This window comes from Apteryx rowi, unplaced genomic scaffold, assembly GCF_003343035.1.
Source record: "Apteryx rowi isolate R43461 unplaced genomic scaffold, aptRow1 scaffold_241, whole genome shotgun sequence".
Taxonomy (NCBI): domain Eukaryota; kingdom Metazoa; phylum Chordata; class Aves; order Apterygiformes; family Apterygidae; genus Apteryx; species Apteryx rowi.
In genome coordinates, this window is record NW_020448764.1 from 948,896 (window position 1) to 961,346 (window position 12,451).

The 12,451-nt window shown below is 40.0% G+C and overlaps 1 protein-coding gene across 3 annotated transcripts in view; it reads right to left on the reverse strand.

Moving 5' to 3' along the window:
• Window positions 1-12,444, reverse strand: part of LOC112966419 (proto-oncogene Mas-like) — a 34,172-nt gene extending 21,728 nt beyond the window's left edge. The window contains exons 1-2 of one of the 3 annotated variants that reach the window (XM_026066507.1): window positions 12,265-12,444; window positions 9,565-9,670 (exon numbers count right to left, since the gene is read on the reverse strand). In XM_026066507.1, the coding sequence (XP_025922292.1) occupies window positions 9,565-9,606 (42 nt within the window). In that variant the 5' untranslated portion in view covers window positions 9,607-9,670; window positions 12,265-12,444. Of the gene's footprint in view, window positions 1-9,564; window positions 9,671-11,237 lie in introns of all 3 variants that reach the window. The other 2 variants (XM_026066508.1, XM_026066506.1) reach the window with 2 other exon arrangements.
• Window positions 12,445-12,451: the final 7 nt, after the last annotated feature.

Below are 12,451 nucleotides of genomic sequence, written 5' to 3' on the forward strand. Positions count from 1 at the left end.
CTAGGTCAAGTTTATCACACCAACATAGAATACCAGGGTCTTCGCAGTCAGAGAGCTGTCACACTTTAAAAGAGGCATCTGAGAGATGCATTTACTTCTAGCCCCACTGAGCTCCAAATTCAGCAGGAACTGAGAGCTCCTGCCACAGGCAGAGGCAACATCTTCAGCTACCACCAAGTTTCCATTGGCACACTTAATAGCTAATTGGGGAAAGAAAAATACAACCTACCCCTCCTTTGCTGAAAGATTGCCAGCCCTGGAATAAGGAAGATGCTAGGTTAAGACCCATGATTGGATGGGAATTCATGTAGAAGAAGGATCGCAGAGGGATAAATGCTACTTCTACACATGCACCCCATTCTCTTTACATGTAAGTGTTGCAGTGCTTCATTGTAGAAGAGAAAAGACTCAGGAAAAGGAAGGAGTTACTCCTGTATCTTCCCACTTCCCCAGCTCAATCAAAACCTTCCCTTATGACAACCCCGCTGCCTGTCCTAGTTTTTCACTTTGAAACTTTAGTCCCAGGCTAGCCACTTCTGATGATTTAGGTGGTAGATGAGTGCAGTAATCTTCTGCCTCTCTCTTTGAGTATTGATCTACTATATTACTGGAATGACAAATCAGCAGAGCAGCTCCACTTTGTTGACAGTCAGTGCAGGATACAGCAGACAGCTCTGTGGACACCCTAGGGGGGGACAGTGGGAATGAGTGTGTGGTGTGTCCACATACACAGGTATGTTTGTGCATGGATATGCTGGAGGCTGGGGGGGCAGTTGGGGCATTTGTCAACACTGATAAATGCCATCAGCTAGAACATTAGGGTAGATCTAGCCCAGAAAAACCCACTCTTTTCTAAAGCCACGCAGTGGGCAGTGTTCTCCAATTCCCCACACTTACAATAACCACATGGAGAATCAGAGTAAGGAGCAAAGTTGCAGGAAGCATATTCAAAACATGCTTCCATTGTAACCACACATATAACCAGCTCTTTCAGGTGATTCAGGTGAGACAAGGTCTGTTAGTTACAGTGCTTGAATGCAGCCCAWTTATTACAACAGGTCTGGGTTAAGGACCACTGTGCATTCAGCTAGGGCAGTAGATCCGAAGAGGCAATAATATACAGCAGGGTGGTTTGATTGCTTGTGAGCTGCATAAGGTGCTCTAGGAGTTAACTTCTTACCCCACTTCACCTGTGTCTGTCCATACCCTCAAACTCTTTTGAGTTTGTACCACTGTCTATAGGTGAGTTTACAGAGCAGACAAAGATTAACATTTGTTATGAGAGAAACATCCAGAACCATAAATGAACAGCTAGCAGTTGGAAAATGATTAATGTTTCCCAGCCCACAGATAAAAAAGGAGTATCTTAGGGAAGTGCTTTCTCTTCTTGCACAGTGCATGATGATTTTTCTCTTTAGAGACAGGCTGTAATGCAAGGGGAACTGATAAGCGCTTTATTCCACCATTAAAATAACCAGGAAAAATATGACATTTCATTTATTGCACTAGAATGTGATCTTCCACAAGCTTGCATTTTTTAAATGATTTGCACCTGTTGGACAGGGTAAAATAACCCTGGGCTGATCAGATGGTGTTAATAAGTACTTTGCATCAGCGTAGAACAGGAAGGATTGCCTTGTGGGGAAAGTACTGGCCATAGAGTTGAGAGATGTTGGTTCTGTTTTTATGCAGTCTTGGTATTTAATCTTTTCTGTTCCTCACTTTCCTGCCTTTAAAATGAGGATTATATTATTTTCTTTCCTGTGTTGTGTCTCCARTGTTTATGCTGTAAACAGTTTGGAACAGAAGGCATCTTTTGGTTTGTAAATCTGTAGTGCCCAGGGTAATACAGACTCCAGTACTGGTGTGCAGTCAATGCAAGGATTTGTTCAGGGAAGAAATGTCTGGTACAGTACTTTATTAATACTTCCTTTACTGCATGCCTATTCTATTTGATACTAATGAGTGTTGTGTGATATAAAAGTACGGTCAGAAATACAGGGATGGCAGTCACCTCCCTTGGCACTGCACAGAGCTCTTTCCTGTAATATACCCCTCAGTGGAATGGATGACATGGGGCAGGCTGCTGTACCAGAAAGTCAGAATGACTTTATGCAGCAACTTTCCTCTGTAAGTCACTGATTTTGTGAATGATCCTTGAGGCATCAAGGGCAGAGGGGTGAGGGAGAACATACTGCTCAGTTTATTTCTAGCCTGGAAGTCCTCTAAGGGAAGCTGAAATGCTTCCCAGTTACATTGGTTGCTGAAGCAGAAGGAAATCTCACCTTGCTCCCTTCCCTGGCATGAAAATAATCAACAAGTTGACAGCATTTCTTAGTGTAATGCCCCAGATAACTTTCTGGGGAGAGGATAGGAGGGACAGCTCATTTACAGGGTCATACAAAATGTTCTAGGTAGATCTTCAGTGAGGTTCTGGGTGATTTTGTCTTCTAGCTGCCAGTGGTGCTTGGCCTTGTATTCACCCAGGAGAGATTCTCTCCTGACTACTCTGTCTCTGCCAATCTCAGGATGATGGTGATCCCGTAAACACTGTCCCATGAGCAGAGAGGTTCAGTATAGGGCATTCTATATGACTCTTTGAATTCCCTGTATTGTAGATATGTGATCAGACTGTACCTGGTGAGACTGTTTGAATCTTTAGCTGACTCACATCCTTCTTTATTCTGCATTTTTTTTCCCTGTGCTACTTTCTTGACCTACAAATATCCACATCCTTAGTTATGCTACACCTAGACTGTTTACCCTGGTCCTTGAGATGGGGTATACACYCCTTTAGTATCCACACTGGGTATCAGGGTGAGACCCAGCTGTGTGCCCATCTCCCCTTCTCCCGCAGCGCTGCCCAGTTTCCAACAGAAAGGACAGCAGCTAGCTGCCTCTTTTCAGTTACTCCTTTAGTTCAAGCAGTGGCATCCATGCCTGGTCRACTTTTGTGGTGATGAAACTGGTCAACAGAGGGTATTCTTGGATGGTACTTAGGTCAAGGGAAAACAGCAATTTTTTTAGTGTGGGCTGGTGGTTGTGCAGCTGCCATAATGAGCTGCCTGTCATGATGAGTGTGCTTTGCTGCTTCTCTTCCTTTCTGTATGTAGAAATCATTTCTTAAAATCTACTATTCAGAGCTTCTAGCTACCTATACAAGAGACAGGCCTGTTTGGTTTCCATTTGGTTGCTAGACCACCTGGGTGCTTATGTAATACCCACRTGGAATTATTTTTGCTTTTCCAGCTGACTCTTATAAACCTTACAAACTTTTTAATACACATTAAAAGAAAAGAATTGTAGTTGCAAAACCTTGAATTCAGAGATGAGGTACTGAGATGCAGTAGCCTGTGCAGTTCTAATACTTTCCCCTTGCATATAATGATGCAGTTGTTAATTATGTGACTACATTCTGTTTTTTCTTTTTTTTTTTTTTCCAAACTGGACTCTTGCCTCATTAAGTGCACAGACTGAACCTGCTCTTGGTCTAGTAAATGTTTCCAGAATCCTTTCTTCATTTGTTTCAAAAATATGGAGGGTAGGAAAGGAGAGGGAGTGCATGCAGCAGTGGCCATCTTGCCCAAAACCCTGTCTCCAGCAGCGGTCACAAGCAGATGCCTACAGGGCAGAAGGAATTGGGCAAGCATATATCACACCTCCTTCTCATCCTGTCTAAGTTTTCAGCAATTTTCAGCTCAGAAATTTCCAGGTCTGGAAATATTTCTATTCAGTAACTCTCAATGGATTTCTCTTCCACAAATACATCCATTCTTCACAAGCAACCATATAAACTTTTCTGTGCTGTGTTTCAGAGCTTAATTAAATGTTTTGTGAAGAATATCCTCCTTTTGGTCCTTTTGAGCCTGACACTTTCTAACTCTTTTTGGTGTCGCTAATTCTTGTATTGGAAGAAAACCATGAACAACCTATTCCAGTCAGCCTCTGTGATTTTACAAAACTCTGTTGTATTTCCCATCTGCCATCTCCCCTTCAGCTTCCTTAAAAAAAAACAAACCCAAACTCCATATTTTTATGGAGCTCCCTTTTCGACATTGAGTGCAATTATCCACAATTTTGTTACTCCTGCAAGGATATTAAGTTTATTATGGTAGCTAGTATATAGCAACATTTTGACAGAGGCATTTTGAACTAGGTCCTATATGCTACTTAGTCAAGTCAAGGGATGCTTTTCTCAGGGGCTCATGAGGCAGCTGCTTCATGGAACAGTCATTGGCTACCTGAAAAAGCAGTCTTGGCACCACACTGACATRAGAATTTAGCCACTTGACAAGGTCGCAGCCCTGGTCTCTCAATACTATGGCATGTCTTGCCTTCACTGCACCTTTGATCTCCCTCAGCATCTTGGATGGGCTGTCAGTGATACAGACAACATAAAAATGTATTTTTCTTATTACAATTGGAATTTTAGTCCATATGTTTGAAATCTAGATTAATATCTTTATCTGTTAGTGTGATTAGATCTTTAACTTCCTTCAATTTACTACAATATTCCACCACTAACACTTTCTACTTCTCTTTCCTTTATAGTTTGTGCCTTAGTACTACAGGGTCACGCTGCAGGATTGTCCTCGGGGGCAGGAGAACTAAATTCTGGCTTGAATTCTATCATTCTATCACTACTAAGTGAAAAGTGATGCTAGGCAAGTAATTTTGATTTTTTAGAGCTGGTCACAAATTGTGAACTTTCTTAACTGAACTCCCAATTGAAACCCTTAGTTTGGGTGCACATGGTTGCAAAAAACATCACTAAGAGTTGTGTGTTGAATGTATAAAGTGCTAAATCCTGTTAAATGTTCTGATGAAAAGGTCCCAGGTATCTGAAATTCATGTGTGGGTACTTCTGAACTTAATTTCTCTGACTCCACTTTCTCTCTGTACAACTGCAGTAATAGTACCTTCCCCTACTTAAGTAGGGTAGAGCAGGTTTTCTTGTTGTGCAGACTGTAGGGTGCCTAGATATTACAGTGATGAGCTTCACTGTAAAGCCCTCACAGAAATGACTAATTCTGTCTTCATAGCTAAGCATGAATAGTGTTCAATAAATAAGGCTTGAAGCCACCCCTTGAGCAATAGTAGAAAACAAATAAATATGCTGATTTAACTGATCGTACTTTTTCTTATGCATTGAATGAAGCACGGTCTCTATGGAAGAAGAGAAGGGAGATTGTATCTTTAAAACCCATTATTATGTATTAAGTCCCGGATGTTCTAACTTTTGAATGTAATACTTTGTGACTTTAATAATGTTCTCCTAACCTAGTATTTGTGTGCAATAGTGAAGTACATGCAAAACACTTYTCAATATTAAGCAAATACTGATGAGACTGCTGCCTTCACTATGCGAGTACAAGGTACGATCTGGAATACAGTGAAATGAGGAAGGAAAGAGTAGAGGTTCACAGACTTCAAGAACTCCTACAGCTGCTATGCACTATGAGAAAGTCTGATAGCACGTAGCCTTGTTGCTTTAATATCTACCACAAGGAACTCATTTTCCTCAAGGAACTGGAAGGAATATAGCAAGAAAAACTTTGAAATATAGATAATGGTAATAAAGGAAACTCTAGCTACTGGAAGTCTGATTCAGTAGGTTGACCTGCTGCACCAGCGCTCAGGAAACCTGATTCTTTTTCCACTTTTGTCAGTGACTTCCTGCGTGTGTCTTTAAGTCATCTAAAAATCATATTGCCTCAGCTTGCCAATCTGCAATAGGCAAGCAGTAGCACAAACACTTTAATGAAGAATGGTTCAAAACTGGTAAAAAGCTTTGCACATCCTCTTTTTCTGTCTTTTTTTTCTCATTAATTTCTTTCTTCTCAGAATCAATGGGTCACTGCTGTCATCACAGTCCCTAGGGAAACTGATGGTTCAAAGGCACTGAAACCAATTTGGTGTATTCCTGTGAGAAAGATAAATCTGTATTGGCCTCAAAAAGTGTTGTGGGGGGAGAAAGGAAGAGAGAGAAGTGATTTATTCTGGAATAGGGCTTATTTTAAATTAAATATATTTACTTTATGCCAAAAATGGATCCTGACAATTGGACATAACAGCAATTAAATGTTAATAGTAATGATAAAAGGTAATAGATTGTTGGGATAAAGAATAAATTCATCAAAATATTTACTGAAGCAAGGATTTATAGAAGCAAGGATAAAGTGTCTAGTGAAGAGATGTAAAACTTTAACAGCTAGGTGCAGAAGATGGTGTGAACACCCTGCAGTCACTCTTCCATCCCAGGAGAAGAAAACACTTGCTTAAATGCATCAAAGGAGGATGTTATGCTCCATTCTGTCTCTGCTCTCTGGATTTATTTTATGACTGAAACAGTGACATATGTATTTCAGATATAACTTATCTTGTTATATTATTTATAGGGAAAAAGATCTCTATTACAAGTGAAGATTTTCAGCTGAATACATACTCTAAGCTTACTGAAGATACCCTAGTTGCACAGCAGAAGGAAATGCTTTTTGTGAAAATAAATATGAACAACTGACAATTTTTATTTTGGCTAGTTCTGATCATTTCTTCTATAAAACATATGGAGAAATGTGCTACCTGTTATTAAAGACATGGGTTGTTGCCAATCTTCTAAAGGAGTTTATGTTACCTTATTTTTTATTCTTCTATTTCAGATATCTTAAAATATTTTAAAGACAAATGTAATGGAAATAAAATGCTCATCTATAAGACATTTAATATAAGCATGGACATATTTATGAATGTGGCTATGAAAATAAATGCATGTATATGGACAGAATATATGAATATATCCTAGCAAGATAGGGTGATAGAAGAATTAACTGAATAAATTATATCACATATTCTAGTTCTCCACAAATAGCACATTATGCAAGAAATGTCTTGCATAGCTTCTTTCCCCTTAGAAGGAGATGAGGAAAGAAAATGCAGGTTGAGCCTTGAGGCTTTAGACAAAAATGATTTRGTCATTTCTCTGCCTTGTACGAAGCCTGTTAATTCTTGAATGTTATGCTGGAGATGGCCTTTTCATTTTAGTGTGCTTCAGTTACAAGGGAAAGAAGTCACATTACACTGAGCCAGGAAAAATGAAACATGATAGAAATTCATTAGCTACCTTGTGACAATCAGGACAGAACAGATGACAGCTTATTGCCTGTTACATTCAGGGCTCCACTGCAGGACATACATATGCTAATGAATTAGGTGAAACAACTCTTGAATTAGGAAAAGGAAAGTTGCTTATTATCCATTCCATTGCCTCAGGCTAAAGGAAGTACCACATCATGGGCTACCATGTCCTCCAAATGCAAGAAGTTTCATTTATCTACTTTAGCTCCACAACACATCTGTAGGTTTTTGTCACAGCAAGTGGTCTCTACAAATCTTGTACTATTTTGCACTTGTCACAGCAGATGGACTGTTTCCAGTTTTTTTGGAAGTAATTTCTAGCAACCATAGGTGAGGAGCAGTAGGTCACCTTTCCCCATTGTCACATCCCTCTATGCTGAGCTGCAACTTATACTGAGATAACCACACAGTAGATGAGGTCCCACATGYGGGAAAGAGCAACACTTCATTTCCAGAAAATAAAAAATGAATGGAAAAATTAAGTTACTGGAGAGCAAAACATGATGGATTATCATATCTGAAAAGAGATGGTGGTATTCTTAGAGTGCACAGTTAATGACAAGAGAAAGGAGAAGAACAGCCCGAGAAATTGCCGAGAAATGTAAGTAAAGAGGGGGACAGAGGGAAGTGTCGGAAGATAATTCTGAAATAACAAAAGATACATTTGGGAGCATTTTTTTTCCCAACATCTGCCTGGCAAGTGAGGGCTGTTTCCTACCATCACACTTACTTCTGCTCATCTGATGAAATGCTCTCTATGAATATAGCTAGGTCACCAAAAGCAGGTTAGTGTTGCATGCCTGTTTGGTACTGGCACAGGTTACAGAACCAAAGTATTGTGGCTAGCTCAAAAATGACTGTCAACAACAGACCACATAGACAAAAGCTAATGGGAAAAGAATAGTGCAAAGGTGTGGCAAGTCCCACTGAAGTCAAAGCTACCTGAGGTTAAATCACAGGATTGGGAAACAATGTTTAAAACATTGAACAATCTTTTAACTTCTACCATTATTGCCTCTGTAAAGTGCTTTGGGATTAAATCATTTGTGTTAAATTTCTGTAGGCACTTTAAACAAAACAGGATTAGCAGAGAAATCAAATCATATTCCTCTGATATCAAAGACTTGTGTTAGCAAAATTTCATGGAGTACCAATGAAAGTACCATTGGTTTACTCTGATGAAGTGATTTGCATTGTACAACTGTTGCTCTACTTGGTGTAACTCCACTGAGTAACTCAGAGGTAACTGGTGAACCAGACTCTTCATCATTACAAAACATCAAGTTCTGACCCAAGCATAAATAGTCAAGAGTCATACTCCTTGAAAGCTAGGCTGAAGATGTAAAAAGAGATGGAAGAAGAATAAGAAAAACTGCTACAGACCTGCTTTAGGCAATGACTCAAGAACGGCCTAGACTACGGCTGTCTTCTGAGCCACAGTATAAAATGGTGCCCTTGTCAGAGCATACACTGAGCGTAGCATGCTCAGAGCATAGTATGTGAGAACTTTCCCAGAAAGACGGAGATTTCAAATAAAGTCAACGTGTTTAGAACAAAGTTGATATTCTTTTACAGTTTCATTGAACAGTATCAGCTAGATTAGAAAATGTCATTAATTACCATTGTAACTGCATTGGAAAGCCTAAACCTAAGTCTGCAAAACAAGGTCATCAAACATTGTTTTCCTCCTCTCTACAGTCTTATTTTAAATTGCTATAAAGCAGGATAGCTCATCATAAAAAATAAGGCGATAGCTCTTATCGAGTGTTTGCCTTGAAAAAATGCTAATATCTGGATGAGAAAGAAACAGGGAACAGTAAAAGTGGAACAGAAAAGGAAGGAAAAGGAGTATAAAGAATTAGAGAGACAGTGAAAAACTAAGCAGAAAAAAAGAGAAAAAGTGTTGAGAAATAATGACAATGTGTATAAAATTAGGAAGTCTAAAGTTCAGATATAGAGAGTGAGAGAGAGGGAAAGAAGAGAGAACAACCCAGTGAGCGGTGCCTTTGTGCTTTCTGAAGAACAGCATGACTCCAAGGAAGAACCTTATGAAGAGTTTTGTATTTCACAAGGTATACAAATATACATTTTATTATAGTGGAGTTTACAGACAGCTGGAAATAAGCTGTCCAAAACTCCCTGGAGAAGGAACTTCCAGGAATCAAATGTAAAAACAGTTCTAGATTCTGAATGGGTTTTTGTTCCTTTTTGTTGAAAGCCAGAGATCAGACATGAGTGTTACAAGGAACTGAGACATTGACAGTAGAAGCAAGCTGCCTCTGAGACAGCCTACACCTCACAACTTGATACTAGCCGTATGAAGGAAGAGAATGAATCAGAAGAACATGAAATGACTGTAACATTTGAGACCAGGCAAGATGCAAAGAAGGATCCTAGAGGACCTACTTATTCATCATCTATTTATGATACCTTGTCTACTGAAAACCATCTGTAACTAGGAAGTTTCAGCATGAGTTCAGATCCTTGGGCTTCACTACAACAAAATTTAAGCAGCAGTCATCATGCTGTGCCTCTCCTGAGGAAAAGAAAAAGGTAAGATTATGAAATTACATTCCAGAATATTTTAACACTGTCCCACAGTATCTGGTTAGCTGAGATGTCTATATCATTGAACATGGGAGGTAAATATTTAAATTATTATTTATAAAAATATTTAGAATGAAACATTCCTGCCTTACTGTGTTTACAAAACATAGTTTGGGATAGACAAGTGACTCACACATACCTCCCACAAATTTTTAGGCATGTACTTAACTATAAATATGGGAGAAATCCCAGGGATCTGAAAAGAACCACCAGATTCCACTGAAGATAAAAGTTAAGGAAAATATACAGGAAATGGAAATGTTTGCAGGATTGGAATCTATATACTAGATTCTTCTTTCTTGAACTAACTTTTACTTTTTAGAGTGATTTTAAAGATATTTGTTTTTACAATGTGTATTTCATTTATGCAGCTCTATAGCTATCCCTGCTGTGTTGCAACTCTGATTCATTGGTACGCAGATGAATGCTTATGTATTAGTACTGCAGATTAGAGCACCATTTCAATTTTTTTCCTTTCTAATAGGGATTTTTTTTTCTGTCTCTTCCCTTTATTTCRTCCTGGCTAGGCAGCTCTTCACATACTTTTCTCTGTGTGCAGAAACTGCTCTAACATCTCTGAGCTTTGTGCAAACGTAGGGGCCTACAGATACAAAGCAGTATGCAGAACAAAGAATGTAATTAGTATAAACTTCTTCAATCTTTTATCAGTAAACAAGTTCGAGTTAGCTCTTATCAGATAACTGAAATGAACTGTTTATACATTGCCAGGCCCTGACGCTGCAGATCTTTATACACATTCTTAATGTTAGCAAGGTGAATAGTCACATTATCTTCAGTGGAGTTACTCATGCTCAAATGTACACAAAAGTTATTGCGGGAATGAAGCTCTAGTTGACAGTAAGTTATCTAGCTAATCAGATCAGAAGCTACTGTATACCTGCCTGCACTGATGTTTACAGTGAATCTCCTGGTTAATACATTTTTAATTCAGTTTGGTAAACAGAGATAGAACCTGCTGGTAAGTCTAATGTGTTTGCACTGCTTTGTCTAGAGTGAGTGATGCTGGAATAGCCGGCAGAACAGCAAAGTTTAAGAGACATAATCAAAAAAAAATAACAGACTCTGTATTCCTTTTTTTCTTCTAGCTTTTTTTCTATTTGAGCCTTGAGTTCATGTCATCAAGCTTTTCTTAAAACTATGTAGGTTACAGTGTTACTTAAGAACAGACAACTGGGATTCTTGGGTAATCAGATTTGGAGCTTTAAGGAAAACACTGCAAGTTTAAACAAAACAGGAAGAGTTGGCAACACTCCATCCTATAGTAATAGAAAACTGCCAAGGAAGATGACAGCATTTATTAAGTCCTTTTAGTTAAATTTTTTCATAGATCCTGACCAAAGATAGATTGATTCATGTCACAACTCTCTTTCCAGCAGAAAGATTGAAGGTCGTCTTCATCAGTTGAGGACTTTGCTATTTGGTTAGGCTGTGATAATTCTAAAGGCAAAGTTGTCACTACAGCTGAACAGACCTACCAGTGTGGTCTTCCTTCTGCTTTACCTTCCTTCTACTTAGCTCTCCCCTTGCTCTTCTGCCCTTGCACCAGCATTCATCACTCTGCTAAGCTGCTACAACTTGCTGAGCCAAGAGAAAAATATTCTCTTTTTTTTTCAGGTTATTTTTCTGTTGGATCAATAAGTTGAACTGAGCTGAATGCCTCTGCACAAGTGTCGGCACATCTTGTGTCAGCAACAGGAAGAGGGAACCATGGTGGAATGTGGCTTATGGCACCTCCCTGCTTGGTGGTGGTGAACCATTAGCTAGACTCAAACTGCAACTTCCAATTGCTCTAGTAGGGTGAAGTTTCACAGCAGTTAGAGCTGATCTAACTTTGGGCTTCCTCCCTGTCAATGCCAGTTAGGCCTTCCTGTCCCCTTTCCTGAGCTGCTGTCAGTGTTTTGGCAGATATGCAGTGAGCCACTTCAGGGCACTGATCAAGGCACTGATACAGCTGAAAACTAACCTAGCAAAAAAACCCAATAACAACAGCAACAACAAACAATGGGTACATTAGCTTTTGGCCAGACCAGCATCCTTAACTGCCCTGCTGCAGGAGAACAAATGTCAGTGAAAAGGAAGGAGTGAGAATATGTAGCTAAGAGAAGAAAGGAGGAAGAGATTAGATCATGGCACCTTGGAATCAGATTAAACTGCCATGGAGGGAGATCTTTAATGCTCTCCTATTCCTTTGGAAACCAGGAAATCGGATGGGAAAAATAGAATCAACAGTTTCATGGGATGAGGTGCAGTTCACCTAACTTCAATTATCTAAAAATTAACTAGCTAGTCAATACATCACCCGGCCTCAAAGCTCCTTTCTGTAGCTAGTGGACAGAGGCAGGGCAAGCAATACACCCCCTCCTAAGGCTGCTGTTTCAGACAACGGGATGAGTCAGTCCCTGGAGCTGCGCATGTGACAGCTGCGGACGCCTAGACAATAGGTTTACACCAAGCACCCAAATTTCACACTGCAGAACTTAGAGGGAATGAATCACAGCCTGCCTGTTTCATTTGCTCGTGTAGTAGGGACTCTGCACAGTCACTGCACGAGCCTGCGGAGGCCAAAGGCGCTGAGGTGAACGCGGTTGCCGCTACGCGGCGGGAGGCGAAGGGCGCCTGCACCCTCCCTGCCTGAGGAGCGCGCGAACGCGTCAACGACGCCACGTAACGGACGCCGCTGCCGCTGCCG